Source organism: Abramis brama (genome assembly GCF_963993115.1).
Source record: "Abramis brama genome assembly, chromosome: 6".
Classification (NCBI taxonomy): domain Eukaryota; kingdom Metazoa; phylum Chordata; class Actinopteri; order Cypriniformes; family Leuciscidae; genus Abramis; species Abramis brama.
The window spans coordinates 29,821,212-29,846,922 of NC_139968.1; the positions used below are offsets into that span (position 1 = coordinate 29,821,212).

General features: G+C 36.3%; 1 protein-coding gene across 1 annotated transcript; it reads right to left on the reverse strand.

Moving 5' to 3' along the window:
- Nucleotides 1–5,710: 5,710 nt before the first annotated feature.
- Nucleotides 5,711–25,675, reverse strand: LOC311085713 (cell adhesion molecule CEACAM1). The gene is made up of 7 exons (XM_084118289.1): nt 25,500–25,675; nt 22,740–23,075; nt 19,839–19,970; nt 17,625–17,780; nt 15,588–15,899; nt 10,728–10,835; nt 5,711–6,029 (listed from the first exon to the last, which is right to left on the reverse strand). The coding sequence occupies exons 1-7, from the start codon at nt 25,543–25,545 to the stop codon at nt 5,995–5,997; spliced, it is 1,125 nt and encodes a 374-aa protein (XP_083974415.1). The 5' UTR covers nt 25,546–25,675; the 3' UTR covers nt 5,711–5,994.
- Nucleotides 25,676–25,711: the final 36 nt, after the last annotated feature.

Below are 25,711 nucleotides of genomic sequence, written 5' to 3' on the forward strand. Positions count from 1 at the left end.
TGCCAGCTCCTCTGTATCGTATGTTTATTGACAACAAATCAATCTTCAATATCCACCAGTTTCTTAAACCACAAAAATAAACTTCTATAATCTCTTTTCATTGTTTGTCCTTTTCTCATTTAACCTGTAACATACAACAACCCTTTTTTTATACTTTCTCATGGGTCAACAGTCAAATCTAGCAAGTTATTACTTTGATTATTCACCTAAGTGCATATTTTAAGTCTGTTTCAACTCTTAAAACATTTGTGACACTTGTTTCACCGTTAGTTTGTCAAAAATCAACATTTCAAAGCATTAACAGCTATTCAGGCCGCAGTTACACACTTCTGCATGAGCTGGTCACGTGACCATCAAGCGCGCCAAGCGCGAGTTCAGAGTGAGCTTTGCACATAACATATAACAAAACCGATTCACTTTTACACATAACTCAATGGAACATTTTGATCTGAGACACTGAATAAACATGTTAGACTCAAATATTGCATTACACAGAAGTATTTACAGTAGTTTTACCTCAGTATGAACACTTTTAGAAATCACAGATGTAAGTTATCAAACTCTCACAACCAGCCCTCACTGTACATTGCAATTAAATGGATGTTACCCTATTTGGTCAAGTCTTTCCCGAACATTTGAACTATATACCTGAAAATACAGGAAAGGAAGAAGAGAGTCGGGAATCGCGTCTGTTCTCTGCCAGCTCCTCTGTATCGTATGAGCGGAAGCTGCAGAGATAGCCTGTAAGCGCGATCCCGTGTCAAAATAAAAGTCTCTGTTTCAAGTGTCCTTGCAAAATAAAAAAAATAGGTCCTTCATGAATGTCCATATGAAAGGGTATAGAAGGGGGATATTATTATATATATATATATATATTGTGTACTCATTTTTCATGGGTACCACACAACAAGACAACATTACATGTTATCTCACATAGAAATACACAACTTTACAAAACAATGTCAGTAACATTTCACATTTACCTACTAATGTTACAGCTTCACCAAACTACTGGTTGTTATGTTAATCTCATGCCATCTCACTTAAACATACACATGACATATTCACTGCGATGTGTTATACCTTATATTACAAATTCACAACACTTAATTTACAGTTAACGTAAACAGAGTTATAACCGGTGATACGGCTTTGGCTAAAGCTAAAGCTAGCTAAAGCTTACCTTGGTATTTGTGGATAAACTCTTCGTGGAAGAATTTATATCCCTTGTCCAGTTTGTTCCCTTTAGTGGACGAATGCATCTCCACACTCTTCACCACATCGGCGCTGGTGAACTTCGGAAGACAACTCAGGCTCGTCGAAAACACTCTAGCTGCCATTTCTCCGCCAAAAAAACTCATACCGGAACTGGGTTTACGCTTCGTTGACGTACTTCCGTTTTTTGCGTAAAAGGTCTGTTGCACGGCTCGAACAGAGGGAGAGTACGGGTATCTATCACATTCGCCTCATCTCCTGACGCGGCGGCGGCGCTGGCGAGAGCCGGCGGTTGAGCGGCCGGGAGGGAGAGGGCGAGAGAGAGCTCGAGGGAGAGGTTCCGGCGAGCTCCTTAGTCACAACAGTCTCCGGTGGTCTCTGCGAGCGGCGCTTCTTATTGCGCGGCCCGGCAGAGACAGGCGGAGCGACAGCTTGGTCGAAAGCTTCAAGTCGAGCCCGCAGGGTCGACATTGAAAGCTCTTCGCACTCGGGGCAGCCGCCCGTAGAGAGTGCGGTGGCGGCGTGCCCGCGGCCCAGGCAGAGAGCGCAGAAGAGGTGGCGGTCTCCATTGCTGAGCGGGGCGCGGCACGAGCCCCGTTTTTACAAAAACGCCTCGTGCTCTTTTAGAATACAGAGAAAGTGTGTCGCGGAGCGAACACACACAGTAACAGTAATAATGTAAAGGATATGTTGCCGGATAGCGTAGCAGGCACGGATGGCTGAAGGCGGCGAAGACGGCCAGCTTCCTCAGGCGCTGTCCTAAGCTTGCTGGTCGCTGGTTTCAACGGCGGTGGCTCTCAAGATCCAGCGATGCGAAGAGCTTCGCTGAAGACAAGAAAATCAGATATTTAGCCTGTGAGCGCTGGTTATATACACGCTGGCCACACCCATTCTGACGGTTAGAAGGCCACACCCATTCTGCCGCACTGCGTTGACAATGAATACAAAATTAAGGATAATTTTTGGCTTCAGATCTCGAAGAAAGAAGACTTTCCCGATGCGTAAGCAACTTACGCAATACGAGAGAACCTCTCGTAAGAGAACACCATTGTCGAACTACAGTCTCTCCACAGAAATAAAGAACTGGTAATCGGTTACCTTAATATCACAGAATTCTGTGTACAACAATATTTGGAAAAACTATAATTTGAAAAGACTAAATATATAACGTTATGTATAACTGAAAGGTAAACTTCTAAGAACGTGAGGCTGTTTGTCCCCGCCAAAGGATGTAGTCCCTTTTAGCAACTTGTTAGCAACCACCGTTTTTAAGACACAATAAAGTTAAAAAAAATCACAAGCAGGTTATAACTGGTGTGTTTTACTATAATATTACTACAATATAACTGTAGTAAAACCATGGATACCACGGTTACTACGGTCGTAGTTAACTACAGTTTGACTATAGTATTACTACAATATAACTGTAGTAAAACCATGGTATCAAAACCATGGTTTCCGCCAAAATACCACTGTTACTACGGTCGTAGTTAACTACAGTTTTACTATAGTAACTCATACTCAACCACATGGCTCTCTATATGCAGATTAAGTGAGGTGATACTTGGTAACATGTATCTATTGCAAAATATCATACATTTAGTTTTGGAAATATTCAGTACCAATTTATTCTTTTTCACCCAGTCCACTGCTGTGTTTAACTCATGCTGGAGATTCTCATTGAGTTCAGGTAATGTTGATGCTGCAGTGAACAAAGTAGCATCATCAGCATACATAACAACACTAGCCTTTCTAAAAACATTTCTTTCTAAAAACAAATAGTTTATAAATATTGAGAATAAAAGTGGACCCAGGCAGCTTCCTTGTGCTATGCCGCATGATGTTGTTAAGCAGTTGGAAAGACAATCATTGAAAAAAACCTGTTGCGTCCTATTGGAAAGATAACTATGCACCCAGGTCAGTGCTGAATGTGAAAAACCATATGCTTTGAGTTTGGCTATAAGAAGAGTATGGTCTATTACATCAAAAGCTGCTGTAAAGTCCAAAAACACAGCTCCTACTAGTTTCCCTTCATCCAAACATGTTAGCCACTCCTCTGTCATTTGTGCTAGGGCAGTGTTTGTGGAAAAGCCTTGTCTATATGCATGTTGGAACTTTGTCATCAATTCATTTGTACTGAAATAATCCATTATTTGATTAAAGATGATCTTCTCCAAAATTTTGCTTAACACTGGGAGTAAACTAATTGGTCTACTATTTGATCCAGTAAAGCCCACTTTGGATCTTTAAGAAGGGGTATAATTTTTGACTGTTTCCAAAGCTCAGGAAAAGTACCACTCAAGACGGACCTATTGAAAATGTGACTTATAGGTTTTGAAAGCTGAGTCGCAGCTACTTTAAGTATTCTTCCTTCCAAATTATCTATACCTGCAGATGTGTCAATAGATAGACCCTGTAGCAGCTTCTCTACGGCATCCTGAGTTACAGTATTGAATTGGAAATGGCAGTTTTTGCCCTGCATTATGTTATCAACCAATTTCCGGCATGCATCACTGTCAGTTTTGTTCATGTCAGATCTTAAATTATCCACTTTTCTTGTAAAAAAAATTGTTAAAATAATTTGCAATATCATGGCTTCGTAATGAACTGCCCCTCACATTCAACACATTTTGGGGATGGCTTTGGCTTCTTGCATATTAATACATTCAGTATTTTCCACAGTTTTTTCCCATCATTCACAGAGTTATACATTTTCTGTTTAAAATAACCACTCTTTTTACTATGATTTAGTTTTGTGACTTTGTTTCTTAGTGTGCAGTACGTCTTCCTATCTTCAGGCTTCCCTGTTTTTTGAGCAACTGCTTTGGCTTTATCCCTTTGAAGCATCTTCCAGCCATGGAGCACTGTTACTTCTTATTGACCTTTTCCTAAGGGGAGCATGCATATTAACCAATTTCATTAATTTATCCATAAACATATTTAAAGCAGTGTTGACATTCTGTTCTTCAAGAACATCTGACCATTGCATATTATTGGTGTCTAATATAAATAGATCTGGGTTGAACCTTTTAAAGGACCTGCGGAGAACAATTCTGACTCCAGATTTAGGCAATTTAGTTTTTCTTGATAAAGCAATCAGATTGTGGTCACTACACCCCACAGCTTTGGAAACTGTCTGTGAACAAAGCTCTGGTATATTAGTGAATATCAGATCAATACATGTAGATGTATTCCTGTCACCAATACCTACAGAGATTCTAGTGGGCTGAATAACAAGCTGGGTGAATTTACAGAGGCTGGCCATTGAGGACAGTTTTTTGCGTAAGGGACAAAATTTGGACAAATGATGGTGAGTGTCTCTTCAGTGACATTTACATTTATTCATGTAGCTTTTTATTTTTATTTTATTTAATGAACATTGCAAAACAACTGCATATCATATAGCAATTTAAACCACTGTTTAAAATGTGTACACTGCACATTAACATACTGCCATGTTTAACCGAAGCTAACTTATGTCTTAAGGATTACTAAACAGGCAGGGGAGGGGAGTTTTTATCAGGGTTGGAGTGAAACTCTGCTGGACAGTGGAGCTCCAGGACTGACGTTGCCTATACAGAGCTGTTATTCCATAAATATATCATCAGCTTTCTGTTCTTCATCTCTGACTTATTTGTATTTACCCTGTATTTGCTCTTGTCCTGATATCTGATTCTGATTTTTTTCCAGTCACACTTGCTTTTATTTTTTGTCACTTTTATGAAAGCTGCTCTTGTCTTCTTTGCATCTGAAACATCAGGTTTGTTTTTCTCCTTTGAGCTTTTGTGTTTGTGTTCTCCTACAGAAATCTGAAATGACGGAGGTGGTTTATACATGTTTAATCACAGATAAATGATCAAACTCTCTGATTTTGTTTGTTTACAAATGATGTGCTGATTATCTTACTAACATTTGTGTTTTACACTGTATTACTTTTAAATTAAATTTAAATTTACAGTTGATTTAAATCACGCTTTTTGATTCCTTTAGACTGATATCGATATCCACTTTTGGTCGCAACAAAATATGTTGTCTGTTCATTAAATCATGGTAAACTCATAAACATGGAATGTGCAGCATGCATTTATATTTCAGTGTATTTATTATTGATAAAGCTCTTGGGTGTACAGTAATACATAGTATAAATGCCTTATTTCATTTGATTTCAGATAGATCAATTTTTTAAAACCATTATTATGCATCTAACTTGAACACAAACATGCAACACAATTATGGCAAAACAAGCTTTTATTCTCTTAATACTCATCCACAGTGAGAACTGAAAAAACTGATGCGTTTTATGCTAGATCTTTAAAAAAAAGCAAAAGCTGAATGAATGTTCTGACAGTAAAATTATCTTTAACTCCTGTATGAACACAGAACATCAGAGCAACACTAAGAGCATTTAATACTTCAGTCCAAATAATGCGGTGTCTATATTCTTACAAGGTTTTCAAGAAGGCAATCATTAAAAAAATTAAGCATGAAAAATGGAATAAAAACAAAAAATATAATGTAACAGAGTAAGTGCTTCAAATAAAACAAGAATAAAAGCATTTACACTTTAAGTTCAGTATAATATTATTTCTGCAATATTCTGTAAAAGTGTAACAGTAATCAAGCCTTCTTACAGAGTTTAACATGATAAATTACACTAAACAGTCAAACTGTATGTTAATACAAGAAACCTATGAAACCAAGAAACCACATTACAAGTTAATGTGTCTATTGTTACAATGACTATAAATAATCACTGATGGCCAGTCTCCTAACAAGAGTTCAAAGGATCGTTTGACTGTTATTTTCCGCATCATCTGTGAGAAAACAAAGAAAGAATCACAGGGTTAAAAAGAGAAAGAAACAGTCTTATGTCTGCATATAACACTGATGCAGCATGCATTTCAATTTACTGTATTAACAGTGTTTATTAAATTAACTAATGAAGCCATATTAACAAAAAATGTAATGCTGAGTGTTATCAACAGAGTCAGGGCTCCTGCTGTACTAATTAAACCATACGTTTAAACAATAAAGCTTTTCATTCATTGTTAAATTTACTTGTTTAAGTGACCAGGAGTGGCACTGAAAAATGATCAATGCATGGATAAAAAAAATACATTTAAATTTTTTTTGTCAATTTTAGTTGACTGATTTACATTTAATTAATGCATCCATTAATAATAGATTTCTTCATTTTATTTTAGTGTCACTCCGAGTCTATTGTGTTTCAAACAGTGAAGAATCTACTCAAAAGGGAAAATTAATATAGTAGAAGGGGGTCACTTGCGCTTCAGTCTGGTTGGTGCTCACGGAACAGGACATAGAAATCAAGAGAGGAAACCCCAGGTATATATATATATATATATATATATATATATATATATATACACACTCACCTAAAGGGATTATTAGGAACACCATACAAATACTATGTTTGACCCCCTTTCGCCTTCAGAACTGCCTTAATTCTACGTGGCATTGATTCAACAAGGTGCTGAAAGCATTCTTTAGAAATGTTGGCCCATATTGATAGGATAGCATCTTGCAGTTGATGGAGATTTGTGGGATGCACATCCAGGGCACGAAGCTCCCGTTCCACCACATTCCAAAGATGCTCTATTGGGTTGAGATCTGGTGACTGTGGGGGGCCATTTTAGTACAGTGAACTCATTGTCATGTTCAAGAAACCAATTTGAAATGATTCGAGCTTTGTGACATGGTGCATTATCCTGCTGGAAGTAGCCATCAGAGGATGGGTACATGGTGGTCATAAAGGGATGGACATGGTCAGAAACAATGCTCAGGTAGGCCGTGGCATTTAAACGATGCCCAATTGGCACTAAGGGGCCTAAAGTATGCCAAGAAAACATCCCCCACACCATTACACCACCACCACCAGCCTGCACAGTGGTAACAAGGCATGATGGATCCATGTTCTCATTCTGTTTACGCCAAATTTTGACTACCATCTGAATGTCTCAACAGAACTCGAGACTCATCAGACCAGGCAACATTTTTCCAGTCTTCAACTGTCCAATTTTGGTGAGCTCGTGCAAATCGTAGCCTCTTTTTCCTATTTGTAGTGGAGATGAGTGGTACCTGGTGGGGTCTTCTGCTGTTGTAGCCCATCCGCCTCAAGGTTGTGCGTGTTGTGGCTTCACAAATGCTTTGCTGCATACCTCCGTTGTAACAAGTATGCTTGTTATTTCAGTCAAAGTTGCTCTTCTATCAGCTTGAATCTGTCGGCCCATTCTCCTCTGACCTCTAGCATCAACAAGGCATTTTCGCCCACAGGACTGCCGCATACTGGATGTTTTTCCCTTTTCACACCATTCTTTGTAAACCCTAGAAATGGTTGTGCGTGAAAATCCCAGTAACTGAGCAGATTGTGAAATACTCAGACCGGCCCGTCTGGCACCAACAACCATGCCACGCTCAAAATGGCTTAAATCACCTTTCTTTCCCATTCTGACATTCAGTTTGGAGTTCAGGAGATTGTCTTGACCAGGACCACACCCCTAAATGCATTGAAGCAACTGCCATGTGATTGGTTGATTAGATAATTGCATTAATGAGAAATTGAACAGGTGTTCCTAATAATCCTTTAGGTGAGTATGAGTGTATATATATATATATATATTTTTTTTTTTTTTTTTTTTTTTATTAGTAGTATTATTATTATTTTTGTGTGCTTTTTTTTTTTTTTCTGTCTACATCTGAGTGCTTACACAGGATTGGCTAATTGATGTACCACACCCAACTAGGCCAGTAACCAATGCCTTGAATTTTGACTCTTTAAAATCTGTACATCGTTGCCATTGACTGTTTGACTCTGAAGAAGACGCATAGGCGTTGAAACGTTAGTCGTTTTGCACCAATAAAAATCATTCAAAACGTTGTGTGCTCCGGTCCTGCTCTTTGGTCCTAGTAGTTAGACCTGGGGTTTCCTCTCTTGGGAAAATTAATATATTTAACAAAACGTCCCCTTGGAATTATAAGGTTCTATCTGACATTTTTGTCAAAATTGAGTTATTCACATATTCTTATTCTGTGACAACTTATTTACATTATGGGATGTTTTTTTTTAAGTTGTGTACATTTTGGGACTTTTTATTGAAAAAACAAAAAGGTTCTATCTACAAAGTCGAACTCTAACTTGGCTCTATAAGGTTCTATCTGCGTGAGCCAATCAGCACTTCGAATGGACAGAATCAAAACCAATCAAAAAATGAGTCATAGAGAGTATAAGTCTGTGTTTTAAAAAATGAGTCACAGAGAGTATTATAGTTCTGTGTTTTAAAAAATGAGTTTTTGAGACCTTGAAAAAATGAAAAAAATGAGACCTTTTTAGTGATTATATAGTCAGTGAATCATTTTTCAATGATTATTAAACTTTATGAATTAATTTGCTGATGCATGTCTGTTTTCTTGCAGTTTTTAAAGTCTTAAAATGTCTTAATTTTTACAATATTAAGCCTTAAAGGTGAAATAGTCAACAATTTAATTGATTGGGGTCTTAATTACAACAATAAACGTTAGCATGTTATTTCAGCCATACTGATGTCTAGAGAGAAAGCCATTTTACCTGGCCCACTTTAGGTGGAATAAAGTCCTGCTCAGATGTATTACAGTAGCTGCTTTTTGTCTAAACAAAAGAAAGATTAAAGTAACAATTTCTGCAATAATGTGTTTAATTACCCACCAAATTGGTACCAAAAATTAACATCTGCACTGGACAAAATATTTAGACCTATACCTTGCTTAATTTGAAATGTCCTAAATACATGGAAGTGCTAAAAATATGAAATAAATGTCATAGAAAGGATCAAATTTTACTTTCTAACACATGTTGAGACATTGTTACAACATTAATAATTTTATATTTAGTGTTCAAATAATGTTTTGGCAGATAGAACCTTATAATTCTAAGCGAAAAGTGTTTTTTTAGAATTAGAAGGTTCTATCTGCATTTGACCCATTCCAAAAATCCCCATTTACAAATTTGAGAGGATTTTGATATTGTATATTTAGAATACATTTAGGGTCCCTGTTATTTTCATGTTTGAAAGAAACTTGTTCCCCATATACATTTTCCTATATGTAATGCAAAAACTTTGAAGCTCAATATCTCAAAACTGCTCAGAACGCAGATAGAACCTTATAATTCCAAGGGGACGAAAATATATAAATACAATAACTGAATCTGTGAAAACTAAACAAATCCTTTTTAATTGCAAGTTGTTATAGAATATACAGTGTGTTACATTTAGAATAAAATTAGCTCACTTTTTTTTAATTAAATATATTACAGGTATATTATTGGTTAATATCTGAATGAAGGTCAGTGTGTCTCAGACAAAAATATTTGTAAGAAGTCTCTGTAGTGAAGCCAAGAAAATCTGACTGTAAAGTTAAATTAAAAAGTAATCGAGGTCATCTTTAACTTTATATTCGTATTAATGGTGTTAATGTTGTAATGATGTCTGAATGAACAAGAATGAATCCATATCACACATCTTACAGTGTTTGTCCATCCTGATTTTAATTCCCTTGCTGGAAACAAACACATATTTTAATCTTTTATAAAACTTTAATTTTTATTGGCATACAAGAATATGAAGAACAATCTGACCGACATCTAAAGCAGCCGATCACAGTTCTAGATAGTTATGAACTATATATTCTACTATATATTCAGATTCACAAATCTCAGATTTGTTGTGAAAACTATACCTTTGAAAACTAACTGTAGCAAATCATAATTTCATACTCAAAAGCACTTCCTGTATCAGTCTGGTATCTTGTAACAGATAAACACTGATAAACACACCTGTGTGCTTCTACTTTTAGAAGGCGAATAAAGCCAGCCAATCAGATCAGATCATACTGGATGGAGAAAGTGTTCTGCCAGTAATTTTAGTCTGTGCTGAAGTTGCTAAATAATCTTATTAAACCAAACATCTTCATTATCTAATTTTAAACATTTGCCTTGTACCGTTCTTAAATTGATTTGTGCACGCAGTATGAACTTGCAGAAGTACCATGTTGCTTTTAATTAATTATACTTTTATTAACATTTATTATTCTTATTTAAATGCCTAAGCTTATTTTATGTTTAGTTGATAGAAATGCGTGATCTCTCTATCTCAGGATATGATGCACTATTTACTCTTCAGTCTAAAGTTAAACAGCTCAAGATCAGTGAGGTCTTTAATGTTTCTGTATTAATATTGTGTCTTTGTACTGTGTTCAAAATGTATTTAAAATATGTAATATCTTCATTATAGATTAATGAGGGCACATCATACACAGACACAACAAATAGTGCAATTGTTGCTGAGATCAAACACTTTCATATATCTGCAGTTACTATGTTCAGTTTGAGTTTTCTACAGACACACAGATGCAGATCACATTAGATCAGTGTCTGCCCTTCATCTGTTATTGTTTAACAGTATTCAGACTTTACTCAGGTTTATTTCCAAATTATGTGAACTGTGGGTGATACTTACCCTTAGCTCTTTTGCAGCGATAAATCAAACCAGCAACTGCAGCAAACAGCACCAGCAGAACAACACCACCAACAATCCCTGCTATAGCAACTGGAGACAGACCTGAATCTGTAATGATAAAGACAGACATTAGTGTGAATGTGTCCGATCTATTACACACACTATAAACATCAGCACTATATAACCTGAGTGTAGATCTGATACTGTAATGATAAAGACAGACATTAGTGTGAGTGTGTCTGATCTATAACACACACTATAAACATCAGCACTATATAACCTGAGTGTAGATCTGATACTGTAATGATAAAGACAGACATTTGTGTGAGTGTGTCTGATCTATAACACACACCATAAACATCAGCACTACTGTATATAACCTGAGTGTAGATCTGATACTGTAATGATAAAGACATGATGATGGACAGATGATCAACAGTAACGTAATCATCCACATCACCAACGAGCGCTTAGGTTGAATTCGTTTACAACAAAGATGACTGCCGCTGGAGAATTGAGAATTCACACTTACAAATAAGTCAGATAGAATAAATGCATATTTGGCGCGCTGTCTGAGGAGAGGCTCTGGGTTCGGTATTCGGCCCGAACCCAAAGGACTCCCCCCGTATTCCTGGCTGTGGAAGAACAAGCCAAGAGTGAGTGGAAGGATGCTGAAAACTGTCAAGGAATGTTAGGCGAGTTGACAGAGTGAATAAATATATGCTTCCTCTCATGCTGATAGTGTAGTAGACGGTAATTGTTTGATGACGTTGAAGTTGATTGGATTGATTATTTGAACGTGCTCCTCCCAAACTTTGTTTATAAAACATCATGTGTAGATTCCGCCATGCCATCTGTTATAGAAGATATCGACAGCACATTCATTTTAAAAGAGGAAAAGAGAACCGCGATCAAGGCAGTTCTGTCACACATGACAATAAAAATGATTTAGGACATTTTTATTGAATAAATTGCAATTCAAGTTGATAATTCTGAATTAATTTTGGCGGTATGGCTCTGTTCAGGGAGTCCTCTGACCTTTCATAAGCACCATGCAATAGCAGAGAGTCAGAGGACAGCAGCAGCATTAGGGAACACTCACACAGTTTAGGACTGGGAGAGCTGAACTATTCCATATGAACAGAGCAGCAACGATGACAGAAAAGCAAATGCCACGTTATACACGACAAGGAGGAGCTGGGGAGGTGGCGGGCTGCAGAGAAGCTAGCATCAGCAGTTAGGAGCGAACTGAATCTGCTTAAAGGACAAGTTCGGTATTTTACACTTAAAGCCCTGTTAACAGATTGTTTCTGATGAAATAGAAGTGTTACGATTAAAATTTGGACAAATGCTGCTGTCCCGAGAATTTTAGGTTTCTTTCGCTTTCCCAAACACCTCCAGAATGGTTGTATAGGTGCACTGGGACAATCCTTCCTAAAACGCATTAAACTTTCGTTTACAAAGACGTGAAACTCACCGAGTGGTCAGGGGTAATTAATAATTAATTAATTATGCAGAATTTTAAATATTAATCAACTAAACGGATGAGTTATAAAAAAATTCACCCCCCTCACAGTTGTTATGAAGGGCAAAATTAGCTGTATAGACCAAAGCCACATAGAGAGCTAGGCTGTAAACATGTTTTTTTCTGCTGTAAAGTTGGTAATTTTAACATGGGGGAGATACAGATTTGACTCACTTCTGCAGCCAGCCTCAAGCGGCCAGTCAATGAATTGCAGTTTAACTCACTTCCGTGTTGGTTTCAAGAGAGAGACGGGGAGGTTGCCGCTTGGGCTGAACGCAGCCCTGGCCTGCCAGAAATGACGCTTACGCCGCCTTCACACTGGCAGTTGAAATCAGCTCCGTAATACGCAATACGCACCCAGCGGACGTCGTACTACACCGTTGAAAACATAGATATCATATAAAGGCTAGATGTCTCGTCCACGCTGCTGGCCAATGGAGGTCGACGTCCGCACACGGCGGCCATCTTACCACAGGGTGCTCGCTCACTCGTCGTAACATGGTGCATGTACTTTTAAATAACCAGAACTTGCTCAATTTTCTACCGATTTTCAAACGGTTTGGTTTGTTATAAATGTCAGAGATGTAGTTATGACACTGCATACATATGAATAATTATAACAATGGACTTCCATATGAAAGAATTATAGCCACGTTAATGACGTTTGTAAGAAACCAAACCGTTTGTAAATCCGTCAAGATTTCAGCGAGATAAGAGTATTTGTGTGCGTGCTGATCACTCACCTTAATTCACAGAGCCCAGTGGTAAGATGGCCGCCGGTGATGCCAGAAGTGACTTCGCCTTAAGACATCTAGCCTTTATATGATATCTATGGTTGAAAAGCTTCGGAAGTGAGTAGAACAAAAATGGCGGAGAGATTATAACAGTTGATTTTGCCAGTGTCAGAATGTACAATTCTGGATGATCTTTCTGATGAGAAAGGCTGCTGCGTGGAGGAAAGTTGCTCAGGACGTTGACATTTCAGGTCGGCTAAATGTGATATAGTGTAAAGGTATATTTAATTGTATTAACTGCCCTAATAACGTTAGAAAATCATGAAAATAAAAAAATGACATTACAACTTGTTATAAAATCATTATTTATTTTATTAAGAATCCAGGTTTGTTTATCAGTACCATAGCAACGCTAAATTTCCGCTGGAATTGTCGGATAGGAACCGTCTGTAGCCTTTCGCAAGAGTTAATTTTTTTGAACGCATCCGGATGCCGATTTTTTTCGCACCTGACTGCACTCGTTCGGACCCGGTTCGGACACATTCGCATGCGGTCTGCGAATCTCCATAGGAAATGAATGACTTCCGGTCGTTTCGAAGCCGTATCGGAGCTGATTTCAACTGCCAGTGTGAAGGCGGCGTTACGCTCAATTTGTCGATCGGAAAGATGAATGAAGGACATACGTCACTTACTCAGTTGCTCTGATTGGTTGTAGGTCTATCCAATTGAGTGCAGAGGCATTAGGCTTGTTCGACTAAGGCGGGTAATCCATCGACTGGAAGTTGAAGCCGGCCGCGTGCCGCCATCTTGTAGCAGAACTTCACTTGCGTTAGCATTTCATTGACTCCCATTCATTTTGGCGTCACTTTGACAGCGAATAACTTTACATCTGAGGCGTTTAAAGACTCCATTTGTCCATTATTTATTTCTAAAGAAACACGACAATGTATAAAGGGCTCCATTACCTTATATGTTACATTATGGCCCCGTAGAAACAGTTTTTGTAAAAATAGGCTAACGATTGCGTCATAACCACTCGACTCTCTGTCGCACAGTAGAGAAATTACCGTACAGACAGGAGGAGAAGCTCGCAGGCAATCGGGGGGACGTCAAGGGAGAAGCCCTGGCGTTACATTTTAAAATAAATACTATACAAAATAATTAATCAGAATACTTACTCCTGCTCACTCACGCCAAAGAACTCTTTGCTCAAGCTCGCCGTCTCTGCAAGATTAACGTTGGCAGTTTGCACGCACAGCTACTAGAAGATTTACATCTGTCAGACAGGTTGCTCACGTTATTAAGCTTAGTTTGAGTCGGTTTGAGTCTGCGCGTCAGGAACGGAAGTGCAAAAAAATAAATAAAAAATAAAAATCGCTAAAAATGGGCTTCACTTGTCTCAATTGAGTTCCAATGAGATGGCTCTGTCCACTTCTTATACTGTCGATGGTTCGACTTCATGCAGCTCTGCGCAGAACGATTGGTGGCGGTCAGTGCATGAAGCAGTGCATGCTGGTTAGAAATTTTGTCCGACTTGATACAGCGCTGACGCCACGTGACTGTGACGTATGCCATCAAAGTATTGCGAGAGCGATTCGAGAGTAGCCGGAGAACTCAAAGAGCGGCTACACAAGCTCTGATGACGACACAGCTGTTCCACGATTGGCCGGATTTCCCGCATGACAACGATCACGTGTGTTTCGTGTTTATTCGAACACCTTTAGTTCCTATAAAGCTCACAAATCAGTTTTTTATAACAGTAAACACTCAACACTATTGTGTCATGTTTATCAAATTAAAACTGATTAAAAAATGTAGACTCCACTTCATTGATAGTAGCTTATGTTGAACTTTATTCTTGTTCAAACAGACGCTGTATGAAGCTGTAGCCTACATAAAGTATTGAATGAAAATGTCTCTGAAACATCTGTGTATTATTTGGCAAATATTGCATTTATTTCACTTCAGCTGTGGTAAAGTATGCAAACACCACGTTAGCGGTCACTACGGGAACCAGAAAGTGTCCGACTTCACGTCTCCGTTTGCAGCTCCTCCCCGCCTGGACGCGGCTACTCTCGCCGATCGGTTGCATCCAGCCGCAGCCGATGTCGAACACATCTATTTTCTTTCCTGGTTCGGTTGAAACACGCCCCATAATCACAGCCCAATGGAGCAGTATCAGACTCATATTCTGACTAGAATCTGAGTATGACAACATCAGGCTAATATTTATTGGTAATAGTAAGCTGATTCAGAGAGAATCATACATATAAAAAATTTAATAAAAAAAAAAAACCTGAAGCTCTTCTGTGACAAATTCTGTTCTCACTGAAATATTTAAAACCCGTTTCTCTAATGAAAAAATATTGGAAACACTAATCTAGGGTTCCATGAGACAATATGTGAAATAATTTAAATTTCCTCTACAAATTTCGAATTTCTTGCAAACAATTTCTTGTATAACATGCTTTGTTTGTCAGATGTCCATCTTCAGTCAGATTTATATATATTTATATATAAATATGTTGAATTCATGTCTAAATTGTTCACAGAGTACAGATGTAAATAAGATATTGATACTGAAAAATCTGATCTACTCACCACTGACAGTAACACTGATGTTCCTCTGTATGGTGTGTGAGCTGCTGTTCATGTTCAGATGATAATCTCCAGAGTCTGTGGTTTTAGAGTCACTGATGATGAGAGATACAGTTGTTTCACTTTCCCGCAGTCTGCCTTTGAATCTCTTATCTTTGCTGTCATATAATGAAAACCGATTGGTTCTATTATTGATTTCAGCAATACGATGGTCTTCAAACTTCCACAATATCAGATCATATCCCTGCATTTTAATGAGACCAGTGCGTATAGTGAAAGGTTCTCCCTCCTTCACTGATACTGTCGTCATTTCATCTGTCACAGCAACAAACACATATGAAGAACATATGATTACACATATGAATAATACATTTTTTTTTAATCACACAGTTAAGTGTTCTGCGATTGATCTACTACTGAAAATTAAAAATATATATAATAACAGCGCAATCTACCAAGAGCAGCATAAATTCACATAGAGTTGCAAACAAGAGAGATCTACTAAAAACACAGGAGCAGCAAATAAAAAATAACATGGATCGGCAAACAATATATTCGGATAATGTCTTCCTCTGTGATTCCAAATAAACAAACACAAGTGGAGAAAATGCTCTCCTCTCACAAGCTCTCTGTTCTCCACAGCGCCTCTAGCAGCAAATATTACAGCATGTCAAGCGCAAAACAGGTTAAAGCGATGTTCCAGTCCTGTTCCTGGAGATCTTCCTGCAGTGTTCAGCTCTAACCCTGATCAAACACACCTGAAGCAGTTAATGAAGATTTTCAGGAGCACTTGATCATTACAGACAGGTGTGTTGGAGCAGGGTTGGATCGCAGCTCTGCATAGGGAGATCTCCAGGAACAGGATTGGGCAGCCCTGGTTAGAGTCTGTGGTTCTGGAGCCATGGATGTTGAGATCTCCAGATTGGTGATGGAGCTGCAGTCTGCCTTTGAATCTCTCATCACTGCTGTCATGTAGGCTAATAAAGGTCCATTTATTGATTTCAGCAATGAGATGGTCTTCAAACTTCCAAAATATCAAATCATGTCCTTGTATTTCAATAAGACCAAAATGCTAGGTTCTCCCTCCTTCACTGATACTGTCGACATTTCATGTCACAGCAACAAATACATATGATACATATGATACATATGATTACACATATGAATAATTCTTTAAATAAATGTTTCACATGATCTGGAATGATGTTAAAAGTAGTCATTGACCCAGATATTACTGTTTTGTTCTAAAATATTTTTTTTTATTTTGTGATTTCAATGACTTGATATTATTGTACAGCACTATACATCACTTTAATCCTTTAATTGTTTTTCTCATTGGCAGACAGACCGCAGAAGTGAGAGGCGGTGATGGGGAGGAAAGTAAAGCACAAGTTCTCTGGAAAAAGTATCTGCTATGACACCTTTTTATTTTCAGTCAGGGAGGCGAACAAAGAATTACCAGTCAAAACTGAGCTTGTTCCAACTTCTTGCAAACGATGACTTATAAAAGTTTAATTTCCTTCAAGCAGTTCTAATATTTTGTCCATTTCAAATAAAAACATGTCCATGAATGCCAAATGACATTTTACACACAGGTATTATTATCCAGGTAAATATTTGAATGTTCTGGTATGGACATGTGGTATTAAATGTGTGTTCAGCTCTTAAATATACATTTAATTTGTCGTTATAAACAGTGCAGCAATACTGAATATTTGATATTTAATACCTGAAATTTAAATCTCTAGGTGCAAAGTTGTTCTTTATTCAGGGAGCGTGTTGCAGCTCAAAAAGATGATTTATATGAAGCCACATTACAATATTAGAACGGTATTAGTCTTACTCTTACTGCAAACATCTAGACATAAAAAGTACAAACGTGTTAACATATTAATTAAGCAACTAATGGAAATCCGTCTCAGTAAATTATTAAATAAATCCTGCATGCTTTCCTGCATTTTAAGAGTTAATTTGAGCATCTAACTGTTTACTAGACATCACAAAATCAATAATAGAACACAGAACAGAACACCTACTCACCAACAGCCAAATAGAATTTCCTCTGTAAAATCATACTGTTGCTGTTGATCTCCAATTTATAATTTCCAGTCTGATCTCTTCGGATGTTACTGATGTTGAGGTCTCCGGTTTGATCATTCTGATCAATGTTTTTCCATATCGAGTCAACAGGGCTGTTTAATCCATTAACTTGCGCGAGACCATCGCTGGTTCCGATGTTTGTAAATTAACTTTTACCGAATGATTCTACTATCACAATTTTAATAAAAATCTATAAACAATACGTCATATTAAAGTTTAAAGGCTCGAGCATCGATATTTACGATCGTAATGTCACAGCGCCAACAACATTTCAATTCGTATCAAGAGATCGTATAGCCTACGTAACTTCAATTTGGGGAGTTCTGCGTTATTTTGTCCTTCGAAGATGACATCCATTAAATCATACAAAACAGGGGTGGTTTTATAGGCAATAATCCAGAACATAAAAGTTTTTTGTCCAAAAAAGGCTAATTTAAGAGAAATATTTAAATCTGCTTCGTATCTTCACAGAGAATAATTGCCAATTCTTCAACAAGTCAAACTGTTAGAGGTATTTCTGTAGTAGGCTACAACTTCACATCATCTTGCTTGTTAGAATCTTAATATGTAGAGATTAACCCCACCCCCAGCGTTTTTTGTGAGGCACTGATTGGTTTCTGATTCAAAATGTTATAACAATGCCACCGATTTATGTGTCGTCAAAATATGCCCCACCTATAATATTCACTGCACACAGTCAGCCATTGTAACAGTAGTAAAGTTATGATTGATGGAAAAATTAAGCCAACATATAGATTATTTCTGAGAGTAGGTATTATATCATAATGTTCTATTTATTTTTTTCAGTCAGCCTTGTGTGTAGGTTTTCAAGTATGAAGTTTGTAGACAGGAATTTTAATATGTGTATTCCTTATGAAGGTGCATTATGTAATTTATGCTTCACTGGCATTGAAATGGAATTCCAAAAATAATGATAATCACTAAATATTCAAATAGGTTTCCTGAAGCCTATCTGCCTCTGTCTAACCCCCTGGTTTTTCACCAAACTCGCTTCATTGGTTTAGCCAGTGTTGCTATGTCAGTCTGCTCTGGATGCTCAAACACACAGATCAATGTTTGATAGCACCACACAATCACAGTGTTCAACTTTTCTGGGAATCAACCTACAAATTATTTATTGCTGACTCAAACACTGAAAACACACGTCACCTTAACACACTTCAAAATCAACATGAAATGGATTTCAAAACCTATTTTACTTCTATAATGTAATGTGTTACCAAGTGAAACAGAATATTCAATGTGATTTTTTTTTATTTTTTATCGGGATATGATTTTAAATATTAGAATTGATTGGATGTTGATAAGCGTGTTATATACCAGAATGGAGCCGGTATTAATGTGGGTTTGCATTTTATGTGCAAGTCATTTGAAAAGTAGCTGAGAAAGCTATACACAATGATAGTGAGAAATGTGCTGTACTAGCGCTATGTTTCATGCCTGAAGAGTGGATGACAAAATACCAGTTTGGAATCACAGATTTGAATATTAGAAATGAATTTGAAATTTAACCGAGAACAGAAGAGCAGAAATAAATGTCAGACATCCAGTCATGTTCGTAACTTGTGATGAACCACTGTGTTTTTAGACAGCTTAACTATTTAGACAAAGCATAACTGATTTAATGTTCATAAACTCCAGCTTTACCAATTGTGCTCAATTATAAATAGTGTTATGTTGTGGTTCACCTTCTATTAATTGCTAATCGTTCTTTTCGGGTTCTCCAAATGTCCTTTTTTATTTGTATTTTTTTAAATGTGCTTTCACTAAGAAAAAATATAACAGAAACCTAATTTTTAGTGTCTTTAACTTCAGATTTCAATTATAACTTGTTCAGACTTTGACTTTATTACTTTACAAATTGTTCTGGCATAGTTTCATATGCTTATTACTAAATACCTTTTATGCAAATTAAATAATAATTGCTTTTTTGAAATGTTTAAGCTTCTCTTACCATTTTTTCCTAGTTATATAATTAATTCTGATACCTGAACATCAAACTCACAACTCTTATCTTTCTAAAGAGACCAGCATTAAACATGTAGTCCAGAGTGTTCATGAACTGTAACTGTTTTAGTCTGTATATGTCAGGTTTGGGTTTAAGCTCAACTAGTGGGGGCGACTGTTAACAGGTTAAGTCTTGATCTCCAAACTTCCACAGTATCTGATCATCTCTCTGTATATCAACACCAGTGTGTAGAGTGACAGTATCTCCCTCAGTCACTGATACTGACTTCACTCCATCTGTATCAACAAGAAACACATCTGGAGAATAAACGGAAATGGTTTAATCAGCAAGTCAATTTCATACAATACATTTTTAAATGTACATATACAATTGGGCAAAAATGCCTGGGACCCAGAATATTTGTGACTCAAAATTTAAGTTAAATGTGAAAATAAGCAGAAAGATTTTAAACAAAGATAAAAATGTGATTTAACAATTTAACAAGAAATATTTCAGACTGTGTACTATTTTTTTGTGAGTAATAAAATGTAATAAGTGACACTGTTAATATGACTCTTGTACGGACAAGAGATTCCCAAACTTTTTTGTCAGCTGAAGCTCTTTGACCAAAAGTATTTTCTTTTGTAGTCCCCCCGAGAAGTTAATATTTCAATAAATGAACAACTCATTTGAATGTAAATGTTTCTCTGTTGTCAGTTAATGGTCAATTGAAAAAATATAACAGAAACCTATAGCAGGTAAAAAAATAAAAAAAAATCTTATTTTAAGATTATTTATTTTAATTTAACATTATTATGATTTTATATATGTGACTCAAGAACCCCCTTCAATTCCCCTTTACAAACCCCTAAGTGTTCGTGACCTTAAAGGGTTAGTTCACCCAAAAATGTAAATTCTGTCATTAATTACTGTTAATGTACTGCTAATGTACATTAATGTTGCTCCAAACCCGTAAGACTGTAGTTTATTCAACAACTATTCATTATTCAACATTCTCATCTCTTCCACGTTGTTCTCCTACGCTGTTGACCCAAGTAATCACAGTGCAGCGCTTCGGGGTTCATCGTCAGAAAGCCGGCTCACTATTGGCCGACGCTAGTCACGTGAGCACCTCGAAACATGCGTGTGATGCTGACGCAGGGGCTGGCCAATAGTGAGACAGCATTCTTACATAGAACCTGAAACCGCTGCACTGTTTACACTACGTCAACAGCATAGGAGAATGACATGGAGGAGAATAGGTTGTTGAATAAAGTCGTTATTTTGTTTTTGGTTTTGCGCACAAAAAAGTATTCTCATCGCTTCATAGCATTAAGGTTATACCACTGTACTCACTTAGTTTACCAATGTCTTTACTACCTTTCTGGGCCTTGAAAGTTGAAATGCCGTTGATGTCTATGACAGGACAAAAAGCTCTTGGATTTCATAAAAAATATCTTAATTTGTGTTCTGAAATTAACAAAGGTCTAACGGGTTTGGAACGACATGAGGGTGGATAATTAACCCCTTCAGTTTGGCAAACCCTGATACAGACGGTCAGATCAACTCAAGATGCTCACTGGAACATTTCAAATCACGCTGGTGAACAAGAAGTCACTTTAAAGATTGACATTGAGTATTCAAGACCTGTTTCTCCTCTATACCTACTCTTTTGATAAAAACAAACTCAAATCATGATATCTGGAAATAAAGGAGCTCAGAATCAGTAATTTCAGCCAAAACAATGGTAACGCAACATGACATAGGACTTCATTTGTGGTAACATGATTTATTTCCTCATGGTTTAAAGAATACAAAATATAAAAGAACAAATGCAAAGCGGAAAACAAATACTTATGAAAAATATTTGACAAACCTTTCTGTTGCAATTACAATGATGCTAATGAAATATTTAAATAAAATGGACAGGAATTAAATTAAATGATTGAACTTCCATATCACTAAAAACATTAAAATAATAAATTATCTCAAAATAGTGTGCATATTAATTTTTTTTAAATATATATCATATTTACTCATTACTTTCACCTGTCTATCAGCTCTTGCTGTGTTTAGGTAAGTCTGGGTCCATTCTCATCACAATACAACTTTTGTGGAGAATGTAGATGGTTTGTGTGTTGTAGCTGTTCTCCAGTGTTTTCCTTGTGCTCACTAGTTCTGTATTTTGTTTATATAAAGTACCCGCTTGCTTTTAGATCCTTGGCTTCCTTCTCTATTGCCTTCATTGTGTAAAAGTACAATTTGTGCTTATCTTTTTTGAATTTCTGAAAATAATGTTTGCTGATTAAATTATATTAAACATCAAGAAATCTCTTTAATCGTATTCGAATATGAATCAGGCATGTGATAAATTAGAAAAAAAAAGTGTTATTTATATATAAAATATTTACATGTATATATAATATAAATTATGTATAAATATATATATACAGTATATGCAAATATTTCTTAAGTATATACATGCATGTGTGTGTATTTGTATATACAAAATAATTTTTACGACAGTTATTTTGGATGCGATTAATCGTTGCCCAGCACTACTTAATTTCTTTGCATTCAAACGTTAAACCATTGAGCTTTTATTTTGGCGGAAAACTGCAGTGCTTCTTTTTGTTGACAATATATTTATTTAAAAAAAAAACATAAAATAAAATAATATGAATTTGGGAGATGGTTGGAGCATATTGCTTTTCCAAATGCAAGTTATAAGCGACTCAAACACTACAGAGTAGTATTACTGCGAATTAAAACTGTTTATATTATACCACAACTGTTGCGATTTGATGATCACACTAAATATCACATTCTCAAAAATCATGCAATGTAAAAATGTATTTTTACTCGCATTTGGCGCTTTGAAACCCTGTCAGAAGCAATCCATGCATTAAATAAAATATTAGAAAACGTAACATTTTGCAGTTTATTTTATAATCATTTAAGGCTATTTCACAATTTCAATCATCATACGTGTTTATGGATTCAAGGATTATTGTGTATCATTGTGATTATTTCAACTCATCTTCACAAACAGGTAATCCACATAATGATCACACTGAGTTACTCACCGCGGACAGTGACAATGAATCTGTAATTGTTCTCATTCATGCTGTCCTTGATCTTTAGTTCATAAACTCCAGAGTCTGTGGTCCTGATGTTTGTGATGGTCAGAGATCCGGTCTGATGATCCAGCTTCAGTCTGTCTCTGAATCTCTCTTCATTATTCCCAGGTACTGTGATTTTGTTGACTTCTCTATCAATCTGTGCAATGACATCGCTTTCACCTTCAATCCTCCACTGCAGCTCATCTCCCTTTGTTTCAGTAAAATCAGTGTTTAGAGTGAGAGAATCTCCCACCATCACTGACACTGACACTGACTTCACTTCATCAACACCAAACACACCTGAGGAACAAACAGAAACAGTTTCTAAACAGATTACGCTTGTAAAGCTGTCAAGATTTCCATTTACATGCACTTCTAAAATATATGTATTTAACTGTAACATATGCTAATTCCATTTACTATATACAGGTTGGAAAAGAAAGATTCAGGCAATTAGATTTCCTAACATAAATTCCTGACACTATTTTTTTGTACTGTCAATGTAGCACATGCTACTGTGAATCGCAGATCTGTTGCATGTGTTTTTTAATTAAACCTGTCATGACTTGTAAACTGTCAAAGTTCCTGTATCAGGAAGATCACATGCAAACAGAACATGCACAAATTAAACACGATACACGGTATTTAATAGTAAAGCCTGAAAACATGGTAATTTCACACGTCTAATACAGATAATTGCAATTATGTAACATATACTATCATTATATATCAATTAACACGTGACCAGATTTAACATACATACTGATACAAAGATAAAAAACAAAATAGCGTAGTGTACAGGCTACATTCGTGACTACATACTATTTTATTTTGTATTATTTTACACTATCTTGTTATTTTAACTTTTTAATTATTTCTATTATTGTTTTCACCTTACTGTTTTTGATTAAAATGTTTCCTAGAGACCTTATGTAGCTCTGCAGCTTTTCAGTCTTCCAGGTTTGTATTTCCACAGCATGATGTAAGATCTTACAGATTTATGAATGAACCGCTCGTTTTTAAAATGCCATATGAAATACACAGAGTCGAAAAATGGAAGTTCAAACTCAAAATTCTAGAGATGGTTACGCAACCCGAAAGTTCCTTTGAGATTTACTGTACATGGGGATTTAGTTTACACTTCATTTTAAGGTGTCCCTGTTACAGTGTAATTATACATTAAGTATTGAGTAATATTAATTAACAACACGCACTTACTATAGAGTTAGGGTAGGATTAGGATTTGGTTGAGGGTTAGTTGCATGTAGTTATGCATGGACACTGTTATGTTAGGCTATATAACAAAACGTAAAAATATCGTCATGTTATGTTTACCACAGGCTTTATTTTACTCATAAATAAAATTAAAAAAAGAGAAAACCATAGGAAAATCTCATAGGAACCATCGGCGAATTAGACTTCTGGGTTCTGATGTCATCCCACTCTATTGGCTGATCCTTGAATTATAAATTAATAAATATGAATATATATAAATAAATATTAATCTTGTGTTCTAAATCTAAACTTTCTAGATTTTATTTCCTTAAATTATAATTTCAAGATCAATTGGATAAAACAGTATTTAACGAATCCTGTTTCGGTTTGTAATATTCTTCCTAATCTTGAAAAATTCTTCCTAATCTTGTTTTCTCTGAGTATCCCATTCCTTATGGGGCCATAACTCTTCTCAAAGACTAGTTTCTTTCAGAATGAGATGGTCATTTAACTTTGATAAAGATGTAAAAGGAATATTTGAATAAACTTTTATTTTCCAATTCTTTTTTTTTTTTTTACACAAATGTAAATGTCAGGGTCCTTAAGCCATACTTTTTTAGTTTTTTGTAAGGAACTTAAATACCTGGACACTCTCCTTACATCCAGCAACTCCAAAGCCCTTAAAACTGTCATTTCTATGGTAATTCTCAATATAGCCTACCCTGGAAATGGTTTTGTATGTTCTTGCAATCATACAATAAAACATAATAATAATTAACTGCAATCTTTAAAGAGAAACAAGGTGTGGTCGGGTGGCATAATTATTCTGAAGAAATAGAAACTTGTCAACACAACGATAAACCAAACCCACCTGCTGTTACAGGATCAAGTTGTAACAGTAATAAAAATTCTCTCTAATTTTACTCGTTTGATGGTAACCACGTGTTTTCTATTTCCGCTTTAGACCTAGTTCCACTGAAAGTTGTAATGCAATAAACATTATCACGCATCGTCCTTAAATTAAGAAGAAAGAAACGTTAAAATGGTATTCATATTGATAGGATATCCAGTTCACCAACATCTTACTAAAGATGCGTTAATGTGCTTTATTTGTGTCTTCAGTTCTCTCGCGCCACGACTGACAACAATTTCCTCACAAAACCTAAATAGACCAAAACAGCGAATGATTCTGATTTTTTTCTGTTCTATTCCACTATAAGCAGCAACGCTGTTTGTGTTGTCGGTTTTCATGTAAAATAGTGAACGAAAATTGCAGGGCGTCAGAACCCTCTAGTTTTCACTATCAAACACATGCACAAAATAACTTACTAAAATTACCCTTAATGGTGCTGACATCCTGTCATTATTCACAGTGTTATTTATATTTGTATAAAGGTAATAATAGTTAAGAATGGTAAGAAACACTGGTTCAGAATTTCACCAAAAAAAAATTAAAAATCAGAACATGCGCCTTTTGAAAACCGAAAGTGTCGACTTAACGTGACTCACCGTGAACAAGTAATACAAGCCCCAAAAGGAGAGAAAGGTTCCTCATGTTGATGTCACTTCTTACCGCATCCAAACTGAATGACAGCAGTGATCCAGGATCGCCTACTGATGATGATGATGATGATGGGCTCTAATCAAACGGACCAAGTCACGTGATTTCTGCGAAGGTAGCGGATGTGTTACGTCATACTAGTGTCCCAAAGTGAACCTAT

Coding starts and splice junctions, on each gene's coding strand:
- LOC311085713 (XM_084118289.1), bottom strand. CDS start 25,545: ATGAGGAACCTTTCTCTCCTTTTGGGGCTTGTATTACTTGTTCACG. Junction 19,971..22,739: donor ATTCATTGTCACTGTCCGCG/GTGAGTAACTCA, acceptor TTTATTCTCCAG/ATGTGTTTCTTGTTGATACA. Junction 17,781..19,838: donor GTTTGGAGATCAAGACTTAA/CCTGTTAACAGT, acceptor TTAATGGATTAA/ACAGCCCTGTTGACTCGATA.